We start from the raw sequence: 16,538 nt of genomic DNA on the forward strand, positions 1-16,538 counted from the left end.
TAACAAGAGCCATTCAGGTTTGTACAAACATTATGTAACTGACATTAATAGGCTCCATTAATCTAGGGCAGATCAAGATCTCTTCTGTTTTCAGTTATCATTGCCAAGTTGTCTTTTATTCCTCTGTGAGATATATATATATATATGACAGATTCACATTTTGGTTGCTTTTAAAGCAAATTTTGACAGGACATTTTAAAGTCTGAATTTTTCACATTGCTCCTTTAAAATATTATGTTTTATTTACTTGATCTGCCCAAATTCATTATAAACATTATTTTTTCTCACTTTTCGGCAGAGAACAATCCAATGCTTGTTGCCGTCAGTCCCACCTTAAATTTTCAACTCCTGAAATTAAGGTCCTAATTGTATCTTCCCTTCTTTTCATACTTGGAATGGAAAAAGTGGGATAGGCTTGTACTGCCTAACTTTAGGCACCTACTTTAGATGATATGCTAAGAGGCTACTCTTTTTAGGACCTCAGTATAGTCAAGACAGAAAAAGAGGCTCCTATAAAGGATGATTTAAAGTGTTGACAGCAAGTTCCACATTTGAACATCTCTCTGGAACAGAAAAATTTTCTGTACTATCTAGGCAGTTTATGGAGACTAGCCCGTTTATTTAGGAAATCAAATTAGGTGTGATATGTTGTATGACTGTCCCCAATATATTTTAAAAATTGAGGAAGAATATGTCTTCCTTTTTTCAACTAAACCCATTATGTGTGCCTAAACTGATATGAATAAACTTTGAATAGTTACTAAGGTACTTGTAGTAGAGAGTTCATCCAACAAAAGATCCAAATTCAATACCTTTTCCCCTGGCATTCATAATCACCTGTTTTTCATATCAGTTTAATTAATAATTAAAAGCCATGGCAAAGAGAGTAATTAAATGCTCTCTTCTAATAAAGAATAGGTATTTATTTTGGTTTTGGGGGTAACCTGATCATCTACTATACATAGAATTAAAGTCTGTAGTGGTTTTTGAGGTACATTGTTTTTCAAAGTACCAACCCAAATATAAGAAAACAGTTTCCTGTGTAAGAAAATGTGAATGGTTAAATATTTTTAATAACTCCTAGGACAGTCTATAAATGTCCAAGTACATTTTACAAATATTATGACAAAATGGTTGACATACGGAAGAATATACAAGCTGTCAAACTAATAAATATTTATTTGACCCTGATATGAAGAATTTTTGACTCAGTCTTTGACTTCTGTAATAAAATTCCATAATAAATTTCTGCAGTAAACCACTATAAAAGTTACCTTGTCTAATTTTCACTTTTATAATCTACAAACCCATTATTTTTTGGAAACAGCAGGGATTAGGCTCTTTGTTCCTGAGTAATGACTCAATGCCAGATTGATGCAATGAAAGCACATGTAAGTGAAACTCATCAGTTTTATAATACAAGCTTCAAAGTACTTTCCAGAATTACAGAATTAGCCTGGAAAATGCTACTATTATATCTTACAAAGTAAATGAAAAAACTCTTTGCAATGCTACAAGAAGTAAGAATACTTCCCAATGCAGTAAATTCATCTGGATCTTCAGGATATTTGGCTAGTTGGAGAAGAAGAAATATCTCATCAGGCTCCTGAGCTCCAAAAGTCCCAGACAAACAGTCATGGCAAATGTAGTCTGCTCAGCATGACACATGCAAAACAGATTGAATTTGTAATACACTCCTTGGCTATCTGTGCACTGTATGTGATATAAATACAGAGTTACCTTGTCAGACTCACTGCTGCAATATTGCATGCAAACATACACTATGCTTTCCAAGACCATTTATTTCATGGCTCCATCTAATCCACTTTTTAGGTCTACAGTGGAGGATTCTACTCATTACTGTGATTCAGTAACAATCTGCTGTATTAAGTAGGTCATTTCAGAACTTCAAAACATAGAAAGCTTGGTTTTAGACTTTTAAAACTGACTAAATGTGTGTATGTAAGCTCTATAATTGTGCAACTTAACGCAATGACAAGAATTAAAAAAAATGGATAATATAATGAAAGTCTTACCTGGTCTGAGGGAGAACAGCATTTATTTGCCATTTTCATCTATGAAAGAGAGATGGAAGAATACACAGAGTTATTAATATGCTTAAGAGTTTCTGTGACGCAATTAGCATTGACTTAGTTATTGAACACTGTAGTAATATTTCCAAATTATTTGTATAAGAAATTAAATCATTCAGTGCTTAAATACTAGATTTCTACTATTACACTAAATCTACAAAACCAAGGACTCAAAAGATGGGAAGCCTTTTATCAGAGTTTTCATTAAATCCTTCAAAAAGATTTGAATTTATGAATTTAACTTTGCCACTCTGAGTGAAAATATTATACTGGATTGTAGACACCTCACTTAGGTCTCAGTTAAACAATTGCTTAAGCAGATCTATAAATGAGGCATGTGATTAAGTACTTGTGAAATGAAGGCCATAGAGTGTAAGTTTAAAGATGAAGGGAATATTGTTTAGGCTTTCCTTTTAGTTTACTCTTCAAGATAAAGTTACATATCTTCTTCCTCTCTGTTCAGATAATGAAGAGTTTTGTTGATTTTGGCTTTTCTTTGGCAGTCTTAGTTTACATAGATGAGTGGTGGACAAACCCTGATATTCTGTTCTTTAAAACACAGTATTAGTAAGTGTAGTAACAATATGGAATCTAGACAGAAAAAGATTAGACTGGAAAGACAGATTCCCCTATATGCAAGGATGTAAGCTTCAAACTGTCCTACAGTTGAGTACTTCCAAAGGATCTTGTTGTCAAAAAGGCTGTTTTATAACAAACGAAAGATTTGTGGTAGAAGACCAAAAGCTATAGCTATGCACAGGGAAAACTGCAATTGCTACAGGGAAAGAGCAGAAGAAATCCAGGGCTATCACTTGTATCCTGGCCATACCAGAACTGTAAGATCAAATCTGTGGATCATCTTCAGAAGCAGAGCATGTCTGCAGTCTTGTAGCTCAATAAATATGGTAATGCCATTGCTTGTTGTGGTGGGTTGACTCTGGCCAGCAGCTGAGCACCCACACAGCTGCTGACTCCCTTCCCCCTCCCAGCAGGAAGGGTGAGAGTATAGGAAGAGAAAAAGCAAGAAAACTTGTGGGTCAAGAAAAAGAGAGCTTAATAAGTGAAGGAAACAGGACAAAACCAACTGATATAAAGGTAATCATTTGCTACCTCCCACAAGCAGACTGATGCCCAACCAGTCTCCAAGCAACAGCCACCTTGGACAAGAAACCCCCACCTTCTTTGTCTGCTACGTCACTCCTATTGCTGAGCACAATGTTATATGGTATAGAGTATCTCTTTGGCCAATTTGGGTCAGCTGTCCCAACTGTGTCCCTTTCTAATTCCTTGCCCATCCCTCGCTGGGGGAGGTGGGGTGTGTCAGAGCGAGAAAAAGTCAAAAGCCTTGATGCTATGCAAGCACTGTTCAGCAACAGTCAAAACACTGGTGTGTCATTAACATTGTTTTAGCCACAAATACAAACCACAGCACCGTATGGCTGCAAAGAAAGTTGCCTCCATCCCAGCCAGACCCAGTACACCTGTAAGAGGCCAACAGGCTTTATGTTATGCTCATGACACAGACCTCAGGATGTGTCAGGGTTTGTCTGGACTTGTCTTGGACTGTTTGCAGATGTACTACAGCTCGTTTAGCTATAAAATAAACATCTAATGACCATGAGACTACTGCCTACTTGATTTTAGTAAAGTACAGCTGTGGGATCTAACGACATGAATATATAAAAGCTACAGGTATATATATAAAGTATATAAAGTGTATATACCCACACACACTTGTAGCTAACAGATGGCAATAACACGTCATTATTCTGCATACAGGGAATTATCTACGACTGTAAACAAAATGACCCTCGGACAAAACGCAATGTGGAGGAGTACAGGATGACAGCAGGAACCTTGGCTGTACGGACACAGGGTGATATCAAGGCTCAGGGCTGCAGGAACTCACCAGTCAATCCTAACCCATCATGGGCCATCAGGGCTCCTTCTCCCCTACACGCTCACTTGTGCAGCCTGTTTGCATTGAATTGTGTGGTCAAATGGTGCAGGTGTGCTGGTGGGTCAGACAGCTGGGAGCGACTGAGGCTCTGGGGATGAGGTGGCCAGACCTGCTGGGAGCCTAGGGCATCTGCCAGACCTGGCTGTTAGCTTGGGTAGAGTGCTGGGAGAGCCTGCCAGCCCCTTGAAGGGGCCTGCCATGCTCCCTACCACCTCCCAACCACCCCAGAGGAGGGACGGGGACCACCACAACAGCGGCGGGTCACAGCCTGCAGGTGCTGGCTCCTGCACCATAGCACAGATGAGGACTGGTGATGAGGATGGAGCTGACATGCAGCTGCCAAGCAGACGGGGGGGGGGGCCCAGCAAGGTTCCTTGCAGCTCTCGCGCACAGCTCTGCCTACAGCAGCCTGACCCCAGGCTGCATGGCTGCACCATGCCAGAGGTGGCCTGCAGCACTTTGGGAGGGGGAAGAGGTGGCAGAGCTTCTTGGTGCTCTCAGGGCCCCGACAGTACCAAATCAGTAGGAACTCAAGAACCCCACTCTGTAACTTGGATAAAACACGTTGGTGACATGCCCGGTGTTGCAGAAGGAGGCAGACCTCACCAGTCTGATTTGGTAATAGGCTTAATCCTGAGCAGTTGTGCAGGACATAGTGAGAAGGCACCTGGAACGCTTTAAGGTCAGTATGAATGCCATCACACCCTACCCATATTCAGCTTCAACCTTTCTCCAGTGCTTCAGACACAAATACATACACAAAGTAACTACACAGAAGCCATGTTACACAGACAGAAAATAATATGTTCTTGCAGGTGGGCAAAGACATGCTGAATAATAACATGATTATAGCATAAACCAGTGCAAATAAACAGGGCTAGCGGGGATCCTGTCTCCTTTCACTCTCTTTTTGGTTCAAACTACTTAAGCTCCCTATGTGATAGGAAGAAATTTTGGGGTTTTGGTTTTTTGTTTTTATTTATTTTATTGTGTTCAGATGTGCCTGGAAAAATGTGTGTTAGATTGGCCATGCAGGTTTTCTGCAGAATGAGGGTAGAGTATTGTGAAGAGCATCCTCATAACCAATCCAGCTTCCCATTGGTAAGGGCAATAGGGAAGAATGCTTTGGACTCCACAGCTATTCACTGCACAGACTTAGCTCATTCCCTATTCAAAGCAGGGATGGCTGCAGCCCTGACGTAACTGTGGGGGGAGAGGGAAGATCTCCTTCTGCATCACATTATGTCCCTATGTCATGGGGCTGAGGAGAGAAGTATGCGCTCTCCACTTCACCTGGCACCACATGTTCTCTACATGACTCCACAGCTGGTGCAGAGAGACAGGAATACAAATGGGATACGCTACACCTTGCTGGCAGCGCACGAGCTTTCAGCACTGCAGTACAGTAATGGGAATTGGAGACAGCAGGGGAACTAAAACCAAAAACCTGGATCTGCAAATACTGCAGGCAACTTGGATAAGGAACTATTAAGCGGTTGTAATTCCTATACTCTGTCCTAAATGAATACATATGGGGCAAGAATGGGGATGAAATGATTCAGAACCATATACCTAAATCTAAATACCTCCTGGGCTGGGATTTATCTCACTTAACTTTGGCAAGCCAAAAAAGGAAAGAGTTATACATCTAATATACCTATATTCTCATTCCAGCAGACAGCAGAGAGAGAGAATGATCTTGACAGGCGCCTATTTTTTTTTCTGGGCCGTAAGAGGATCCTATGCGACTGCTTGTTGCTTGGCTAAATTTAGGTGATGTGATTCCTACCCTTACTGACTTCCCTGTACAACCTCAGGGGTTTCAACTGTGGTACATTCAAATGGAAATTTTTGAGTTTAAAAACAAAAAAAAAGCAGCAACAAAGAAATATAAGCGTGTTTTCACCCAAGGAATAGAATTCTTTCTATCATCGAGGCAGTTGAATTTGTATACTGCTTCCTATACACAAGGATTTTCTTTCCATCTACATGTACCCCACATTCTGCTGTGTAAAGAAAGCAAGACCCTCCCAATCCTCTTTCTTTTTTAACATGTATGTTCAAAGCTCATATTTCGTAAGTGTCTACCTCTTCAAACAGAAATTGCACTCCACTGCGATACGGAGTATCACTTAGATATACGTATACATAAAGGCATAAAAGTAAAGGTTTACACACTATGACATATACAATTAAATAAGCCGTCAAAGGCATAAATATGATCTGGATTAATACCCCCGGTTTTGAAGCCAAATTTTAAGTTTCTACCATCCTCCAAGGAAACTGCTGGAATGATTTATAAAAATCATAAATAATGTTTAAAGTGGAAGAACTACATCTTAACTTGTTCTCTTACCTGCTTATGAACCACTCATTTATTTGTGAATATTCTTTTTAAAAATCACACCATTAGAATATACTGGGGAAAATAAATAAAGCCTTGAGAAAGTTACAAATATAAGAAACAAGTCTCTATAATGTAAATGAACTAGCAGCATTACCTTTAGGTGCTTCTACTGATTATGACTACATTAACGTTCAGTGTTACGTTTCAAAGAAAATAATTAGGATCCATGAGAAAAGCTGTACATATTTAATAGCTGGCTATCTGAATGGTGCAAAACAGAGAAATATAAATTATTCCAAAGAACTCTCTCCTAAAAAAACATCTCCAGCACAGCATTGACACTTCAGCCTACAAAGAACCCTCTAACTGAACAAATTAAGAACAGGAGTAGTGAGAAGCACATGCAGATCAACTTGTTTCCTGTGCTTCTTGTTTCATCATGGCAGCTTCACTGCCAGTTTCTGTTCCCTCCCTCCCCTCAGTTTCTTCAACTGTACCTCCTGCTGTGAGAAAAGAGGTGTACGAAGAAATAAATGCGAGGTGCTGATTCATCTCTGTTTATTTCTGCCAAAGGTAAATGTGAAGAGCTTTGAGAACATTGAGAAGATTGGGGATAGAACCACAAAGGAAGATGATAGTGAAGTTTCATGCTGGTAGAGAACTATGTGAAAAACAAGAATATTAACAGAGTGATGAATAATTTGGGGCAAGGGTCCTTAGAAAAAAAAGTAATCCATATTGCTTGTAAAGCTGTTACTAGGAGATTTTCTGAGCTAAGCATACAAGGCATATATTAGTAAGGAGGGCTGAAAAGATACCGTTACATCTTTCTCCATGTTGCAGTATTCCCTGTGCTCCTCTGTCTTATAAGAACTAATTCTCTACAGGCTAGTACCAGAATCATTATTTCTCATCTACCAAGTAACACTTTCTAGATATGTTAACATCCAGGGGTAGCATCCTTATGCAGTGATGACTTCTCACATCTTCACTACTGAAAGATGACTCCTGCTTTACACTTGATCCCCAGAGAGCTTGCCTTTGCATAGAAGTTAGATGATTCAGTACTTCAAAAGAGTAGTCTGACATTAGCAGAAGTGTCACATTGTGGCAGAGCTATTTTTGTACTGCCTACATTAGGATTGTCTTCTGACATCAGCAGGAGATCTGACAAAGAGCTGCCAGTTGCTGAACGAGACTGTATTAGGGTAAAATAGCAAAATAAAGTATATTAGGGTAAAGTGCTACAGGAAAGATAGGGTGCACTGTAAGAAAACAATTAGTCTGTATCAGGAGCTCTTTAAGAACTAAAATTCTAAAAGAAATGATTCAAAATGGTATGCAAACATGTATGACAAAGGATGTATATAAGAGTAGCACGAACAGGCACAGATGAAATAAGAATGACTAAGATGCAGGACGAGTTGCTGAAGTCAAGAAACAAGTATCAGCACAAAATCTAAAAATGTGTGGAGGTAAAAAGTGAACAATGGAAAGTATTGCTTAAATACTTAGTAAAAGGTCAGGTAAGAATGCTGACATTCCTTTTGCCAACAGTGTCAGCAAGAAGGTCCATTGTGACCATGTATCTAGCAATTAATTTGTGTACACAGATGATGGCATAGGACAGAATAGGAAATGAATAGTTTAAATATTTGGAGAAGCAATTGAACTTAGAGTCAGCAAGGACTCATGAAAATAACCCATAAGTAGATAATGGATTATTTGATATAATCTCTGAACCAGTAGTGATTATCTTCAGGTACTCCTGGAGAATGGGGGAGACACTCTACAGAAGTGGAGAAGTGCAGAAACAGGAAAAAGCTCTGAGGAATTACAGATCCATTCCCTAACGTCAATTTCAGAAGTACGATAAGAAAAGCATCATTTTGTGAAATGATAGTATTAAAGTAATAAAAAGCATTCAAAATGGATTTTCAAGAAGCCTAATCCAAAGGCCTTGCCCTAAGCACTGTGGATGTCGAACCACCTGTGTCCTCTGGCTGCCCAGAGGCAGGGAGGGCTCTCCAGCCTTCTTCTGCTGTACACTTCAGTTGCACTCCAGCCTCACAGTCCTGGTCTTAAAAAAGAGTTTGCAATAAAAGGGATTCTCACTGACTATTACATCTCCTGTTCTGATGATCACTAATTAAAATAATGCTCTGGCCAGACCCTTCCAGTTGTACCACAGGCTGCACAGCTGACAAAACCTGTAAAGCACTAAGTCCAAGCAAAAAGTTTACTTGCTTCTCATATGGTCTGTATGGAGTTTACTCTATCTCACTAAGAACACAAAACATGGGAATTTATCATGGCTGTTGTTTCTCAGACCCTTCCCCGTAACAGCCACCTACATGAACACCAGGTGGACTACTTTGTTTACAGAATTCACTGTTGCGATAGATAAGACCAATGCAAGTACTTGGTACATAACAAAATATTGCTGCAGACAGGTCACAACGCAGTGATGATACTATGTCAGGACACATGCTACTGCACATAGTGCATTTGAAAAAACAGTCTAGAACCCTACGACTAATAAAACCTGCTTGCATATATAGCCACTTTTTATTGTCTTATTCACATATATCCTTGGAGTGGCTTTTATTTGGTGCATTTCTTTAGAAAGCAAAAGAATTGGGCTTAGTAACTATGAACTGGAATTGCTCTAAAAATATTACCATACACTACTTTTTGCTATTCACACAGAAGGAATTATGAAAATTCATGAATAATTTACATCACTTTCTTAGAATTATCAAATAGTAATACCCTGCAAATGTTGTAAATCACTAAATAGGGAATAGAGAATATTTATAAAGAATGCATCATAAGCAAAAATGTTTGATTTTGTCAAAGACATTGCTTAAGCAATTGAATATTTACGAAGAATTAGTGTAATAAGTGAACTATTGTGATCAAATGTGATTCCAAGTAACTTTTGAAGAGCAGAGAAATAAATTCAATTTATAATCTGTTTTGACCAAAGATTTATGTTGAAATCCAATACAAATTCTACACAATATAATCTGAAGACCTAAGCAATAATTAACCTAGAGTACAAAGCATAAATTAAAGACATGCTACTAAATCATAATTTATAAAAGAAGTTACAGCCTGAACACATCTAAAGAAAAAAAGATTAAAAACCTGCACAGGCAATTCTTCCAGGGACAGCTGTGCTCCTACGTTTTCATCATCGATTTCTAGCATTTCAAAAAGACTGAAATATATTTTCAATATTGTACATTATCGAGTTCCCTATTTAACTTCGTGATTCATTCCAGAATCTTCAATAGTTTTCAGTTGTCCTTTCTTGGAATAATAATGTGCTGTCCAAATAATAATTTTCTGTTTCTCCAGGGATTATTTTATACTTCTGCTTGCAATAGCAAATGCTTCTTGTGAATTTACAGGAATAACTTAAAACAGCATAAGCACCTTTATACTTCTGGGGAAAAAGATGGAATAATATGACCTTAAATAAATCAACTCTTAGACAACTTAGAGAGGTAAAAAATACTGTCTCCCAATAAGCCTCTGTAAGTCACACTTCACTAGCTACAGAATTTCCACATGCCTACTTCAAAATCAACAAATACTAATTTCAAGCACATTTTAATTACAAAAATGTAAAAATGAAATATTTGGTCATATCTAAAGCTCTGTGAAAAGACCAGAAAGGATAAATGGTTTGCCTTTAAAAGTCTTTAAAATAATAAATGCAATCTGATTTTCTACCACTCTCTCTTCTATAATAACACTGCAAGTCTTGAAAACTTCTTGATACTTTTGATTGACCAGACAACTTCTCCCTGCTCCTTTCTCCTTCTCCCCATACACATGCGTTTTAGATACTGTATCTTAAATGTCAATTATTTTCTACCCTTGGAAAATTAGAAATAATTTTACAATAGCATAGACAAGAAAATATGCAGAAAGTAACATACATTTTGAAGTGTCAAATCACTGATGTTAGTTGATATTGCTCTCAGCCAGTCAGCACTCTCCTGGGCTGTATAAAACTGAAGTATCCCAGTACTAATTCCATCGAGTGCCAGTACTTCAAATGCATTAGATCTGCAGTAAGAAGAAATATATCCGTAAAGGAAGATACGTCAATTTTCTGAAACTGCCCAATATTTCTCAGTGTTCCAGTGATTTTTAAACCTTTTGATAAGTTTTGAGTCTTAACTTTACAAAGCTAAAGAAAGGCAACAAAAAGAAGGATAATAATGGACAGTACCAGGAGCAACACATACAATAAGTACTTTCTCTGTACCAGCATATATATGTGCTGATCATTTACCTCCCTTGAATATACATATTATGTTCATAATTACTGAACTTAAGGTAGTGTATTCAGGAAGTATGCACTAGATCTTTTTGAACAAACATAAACATTTTTTAAACCAAAATTACTATTTTCTTTATTGCATTTTGGTTTCATTTACTAGGAATGTATTAAGTTGCAAAGAACTGCCTTCCCTAGCTTTAATTTCTTGTATTCCTATACTTTTCTACATAACATTCTAAGCAATGTTTCCTTTAAGCTCTTTTATGACATAGGAATTTGAAAAATGTACTTAGAAGTTTCTTTAAATAATTTTTGAATGTAGGGCCCTTTCTCAAAACAACATTGATACATGCTAATGTGTAATTGCATTTTATTATTTTTTTATGCATCTTTTACGTGTTTATAGCAACTTTATTCCGCAAACACCAATGCTTTCCTTCCTATCTGCAGTAAGTTAGGCACTGTGTATGTACCTCTGAAATCTCCCACATTTGAATGCTGGTGTGATATGCTTTTTTTACTATGAGATTTTTCAATAGGAACAACAGAAGTTCACTAAGTAGTGGCATGGAAGTACAGTGGTCTAAATTTAAAACATGTGACATGCAATAGTTTCAGCAACTAAACTTCAGAAAGCTACCTAGATTATTTAAGTGCCCATGAGTGTCATGAGAATTAGATTTTAGTCATATACTATTGCGAAAGACAATTATATTATCTGAATGATTGTGCATATGTTTGTTTTATATATAATATGGAAAATATCACTGCTGCCTTCTACAGTTACAAATTAGATATTTATACTTACATGCTACATTGCTTTCTTTTTGGTACTAACCTAGAAGAAAGCAAACTATTGAATCAAGAATACTGCTCTGTGAAGTTGCTGGTTTTTCCTGGGATTCTCTGATCTAAGATGAAGTCCTCTACTGCTTAATTTAAGATATATGTCAACACGAGCATTCAAAATGACACATAGAGGTTAACAGGCGGTTATTGATTGCGTGGTTTAACGTGGTTTAACCTGGCCAAAAGCAGGACATTTATTCATGACTTACTGAAAAAGTTATTAACCTAACATTTGTCATTTGTAGGGAGTTTGATGGTGAACATGAATACTAAACTCTATATACTTGCTAAAAAAGGTCATATAAAATACCCATCACACATAATATTAACAAGACAAAGTATCCTAATAGATATATATATATTAACTGACATACTTTACTGTTAAAAGAGTAGTAAAGCATTATACTTGCTGTTCACAAAAATAAGATTCTTGGTCTGAAGACTTAAATATATATTGGTTGATTCCCTTCTTTTCCTTTTATGATTGAATTATCATGGTAACTACTAAAACCTGATGACAATAGGACAATTCTGCATCACTTTCATTTCAGTAAATCTATTTCACCTCTTCAGAAAGAAAGAAAAGGTCAAAACAAATCCTTTTATTGTCTTCAAGCAAACTGAGTGAAATAATCACCTCTCAACAGCATACTGTTCCTTTTACCTAAGGCTCTGACAAAGATCCCAACAGTGCTGTAATGGAATGACTTATGGTATGATCTCTTCAACATCCCACTGAGACAGTGAAGATCTGTCATGCCCTATGCATTGATACACAGTGGAGCATGGAAACAGACTTAATTTGGTGCCGTGAAGAGAAGCCATTCACAATGCCTAACTTAGATACCAAATTCAAATATCAAAGCTAAGATGCTAGAATCCTTACACAGACAGAGAGGACAATCCAGAGCATTTAACCGAGCCAAGAAATAGTACGTGCTCTCCACTGAATCCTCAGGGTGCCTAGGTATTAACTCAGCTTCAGTAGATGCATAAAGGCACGCCGTGTGAATGCCTTATCCAAGCGGCACGAAGTTATACAAGTGGCTGATGAAACATCACAGAAGGAACTCCTCAACTAATGCAACCAACACAGGCAATCAAGATTAAAACATGACAAGTTTTATTATAAAAATTAACCAATCTTTTATCTTTTGAAACATGGTGCTGGCCATCGTGCAGATTACACTTAAACTCTTGTTGTCCTTTACCTTACTAAAACATGGTGATCAGTTAAGAAAGACAGTTAACAAGATTCAAACAAACGCATCTAGAGATCGGAACGCTTCACTGACGGGGTATTTGCACAGAATCAAATAGGGTGTGAGGGATCCTGCAAGTCCTCTAGTCCAGCCTCCTCACTAACTGGGTTAAAATACAAATCTCTCTTCTACAGGAAGACCAAAACTGGACACAGTATTTTAGACACAGGTATTTCAGATGTGGCCTCAGGAATGCAAAGTAGAGGAGAATAATCACTTCCCTTGACCTGCTGACTATGTTATGTTAATGCAGCCCCACGTGTGGGGCTTCATCACCGAAAGTGTGCACAGCTAACTCATGCTCAAGGGGGTGTCCACCGAGATGCCCAAGCCCCTCCTGCAGAGCCGTTCCCTCGCCCCTGCAGACTGACACCAGGACACCCTTCCCCAGGAGCTCTGGCTGGTTCAGGGGACGCGCCGGAGGTGGTCACAGGGGACGGAGACCTTTGGGGCACCACTGGCCCCACGATGCTGACTCAGGAAGAAAGCTAGTTTTACCAGAAAGCAGTTCAGTGCATTAAATGAAATAGGAGAAGAAAGAGCCAGGGGTTTTCAAAGTTTACAGATGCCAGCCACAAAGTCTGTGCTAGTAATACAGTGATTTTCCTCTCCACCTTACTCAACTTTAGTATGATTATTTCTTGCCTTCAGTTACAATAGTTTCCCTCTACAGATCCCATAATATATTGTTACAGGTATCACACTGTGGTCTGAAAAGCATGGTGTATATAAGGCTACAAGTAAAAACAAATATCCAGACTAAAAATAAAAGCTTAACAAAATGAATGCTGAGGCTTTTGGTTTTAAGTGAAACAATCAATACAAGCACCAAGGCAGCACTGGAATTCAGGAGAAAATAAATTCTAGAGGATTATATACCATGCCTTTCTCCACTTCCTCAAAACATAGAAAAGAAAAAAGTAGAGGCACAACTAAGCACCTATTCCTGTTTGCCGACAAGGATGAGCTTTCCATTTAATACCAAATAGTAGGTTTGAGAGGTCTCAAGATGCTATGAAGTCATCTCATCGCCACAAAATAAGATGACATGCCTTGGCTTTTTTTTTTTCCTCTGAGGCTGCAAGCCCATTTTAAAACAGAGTTAGAGGAAATTCCCATCTCTTCTACTACTGCTGTTACTGTAATGACTATTGCAACTAGAACCAGAAATGAATGTTTGCTTTTCCTAAATTCTAGAAATGTGGCCCAAAGTACCCTCACATTTCTTATTATTTTCAGATTTGTCTCCCAATCTGTAAATTTTTTCCTGCAAGCATTTCCACTAAGGAGCATGAGGCACTGTTTTCTATACTCAGCCTCTTTCTATCTCACTTTCATGGTGAAATGATGAATGGCCCTGCATTCCTGGCCTCTTTTGGGTTTTCTTTACTATATTAATTTCTTTTAATAAAATAAACACTGTCTTTGTGAGAATGGCAGCCAGAATAACAGATGGGCATTGGTAGACTTAAGTTCTCTTCCTGACATGGACACTTTTAAACAGTATTAATGAATATTAATAAAGCACATATTGCCATACTAGCAGTTAGCTACTATAGAGGTGTTAAATCCAAAGACTCTTCTAAGAGAAAATGTATTTTCAGTGCCAGCTGAAATGGGAAAAGCTGAATTTTTACTTTATTGGAGGCTAAGAATTTCAGCAAAATATATTTTAAGATTTTCAGTATCTGTGGCACGTGAAACCATCTTTCCATTAGACTTATCTCAATGTTTTACTGTATTTCCTTAATAAAAACCTAGATGCTTGTCTGACAGCAGCTGTTTTACCTGAAGTTTACTACCATGCTGATACAGACAGACAGATTTGATCAGCTTTGCACCTCGCCAGGTCCTAAATCAGTCTTCCTTCCTGTTTATATGATTTTTTGATGTCTGACTTGAGTTTTTATTGCTTTTCTTACAGCATTTTCTAGTGGCTTGTTTATAGTACTATATGGCCCTCTTACTAGAATTTCTATTTAGCCTGAAGTTTTGTGGGCTATGGGTGGATCTGAATGGAAATTCCCAAGAAAGAATTATCTGAATTACTTAATCTCTTTGAAATTCTGTGTTAAAAATAATGGGATTTTGTACTGTAAATGTCATACAGCCACATTATCTTAAAAAATGTTCAAATTTGCTTATATAATTAGACTATTAACAGAAACTATGTAGCTAAAAAGATATCAAAGTATTAAACATAAACTTGGATTGCATTTCATGTTTGGGTTTTTTTGTGAGCTTCCAGTATTGTAACTTTGGTTTATTTTGTATTAAACTTGAGTAATGAAGTAAGATAACCGAAGTAACACAGACATTACATTTCTACAGGTATTTTCTTAACTGATGTGGGAGTAGAAGCAGCTGTATTCCATTAGATTTGTAATAACTTGTGCAGAAGAAAAGGACAGTGGGAGAGGGGACAGTTTTAGCATTCATGAGACCTCTTGTCCTGTTCCCCATGAAGTCACACAAATAGTTACACTGGCACTACTAAGGAGAAAGAACAAGGGTAATATTGCCAGCTGAAAGAAAAAAGAGAGTAGGATGCAGGTGTGAGGTATTTGGCTTTGCTGCAGACAGAAAAATCTGAGGAATTACAGTCTCAGTATGCTTTATTTGTATGAAAGAAAGAGGTGGAGGAGTCTTGCAGGGAAATAGGAGCAGCTTGAATGACTGAAAGCTATATACAGTATCAGTGTACTACTGTTGTCTCTTGAGTGCAGAATGTATAGCAGGACCAGTCACTGTTGTGGGCTGGAGAATGGGGTGTATATATACTTACTAATATGTGTTTTATAATTCCAGTACAATAATCAGTTAGTGGTAATTCAAGTGAGATGGATTTCACCCCATTCAAGCATATACAAATTCTGTTCCCTAAGTATATGGATGACAGGCAGCAGACACAAGCTGGAACACAGCAAAAATCAATTCAACATTAGATTTTTTGATTTTTTTTTTTCCGCACGAAGGTGAACAAATACTGGCACAGGTTGCCCAGTGAGGTTGTGGAATCTCCATCCTGGGAAGTGTTCAGGAATTGACAAGAGATCGCCCTGAGCAATATGTTCTCATTAGACATGCATTGAACAGGGAGCTGGACTAGGTGACTTCCAGGATCCCTTCCAGCCTGAATTATTTGACGATTCTGTAAGTGACTCATGCTAAACTCAGGAACTATTTTGTTTTATCATAAGCAAATGCACAAGATAGGTGAGCTGGATCATTCTCTGGAGATGCTTATTCCTCTCCATTGACTACCAAGGTGAGGCCAGGGATTTAGTAGATGAATGACTGTTAGGTGTCTACAGTCAGGTGAGATGAATCTCGTCCATTAAACTCCAATCCCACAAAGATTTTAAGCATATGAATGGTCCCACAGCATTTAGGTGGAATGTAATTTTGCCTTAAGTTATTGACATGCAGATGTCGTCTTAGATTCAGAGGATAAGTCACATGTTAATTCTACTCAGGAAGTACAAGAAAATATTAGTAAATATAAATCAGCAAATCAAACACCATTTTACTGAATGCATTGGCAAAATAATTATTACCAAAGTTAAAAACCCTGCAGCTGTATTTTTAAAACGTCTTAATGCAAGTATTTACAATTTATTTTAATCACTAGGATAATAAAGATGCATGTTATTTTCTAATTACTCCTTAAGCACAATGGAAGTGTGTGGGAGAGGTCAAAATTTTAAATAATAAATAACTCAACTGTATT

The 16,538-nt window shown here is 37.7% G+C and overlaps 1 protein-coding gene across 2 annotated transcripts in view; it reads right to left on the reverse strand.

The window, feature by feature from the left end:
• Nucleotides 1-16,538, reverse strand: part of SNTG2 (syntrophin gamma 2) — a 299,806-nt gene that overhangs the window by 56,710 nt on the left and 226,558 nt on the right. For both annotated transcript variants that reach the window (XM_030038043.1, XM_030038044.1), the window contains 2 exons: nt 10,351-10,480; nt 2,037-2,075 (listed from right to left, as the gene is read on the reverse strand). In XM_030038043.1, the coding sequence (XP_029893903.1) occupies nt 2,037-2,075; nt 10,351-10,480 (169 nt within the window). The remainder of the gene's footprint in view (nt 1-2,036; nt 2,076-10,350; nt 10,481-16,538) is intronic.

Source organism: Aquila chrysaetos, chromosome 15 (assembly GCF_900496995.4).
Source record: "Aquila chrysaetos chrysaetos chromosome 15, bAquChr1.4, whole genome shotgun sequence".
In the NCBI taxonomy this organism is placed as follows: Eukaryota; Metazoa; Chordata; class Aves; order Accipitriformes; family Accipitridae; genus Aquila; species Aquila chrysaetos.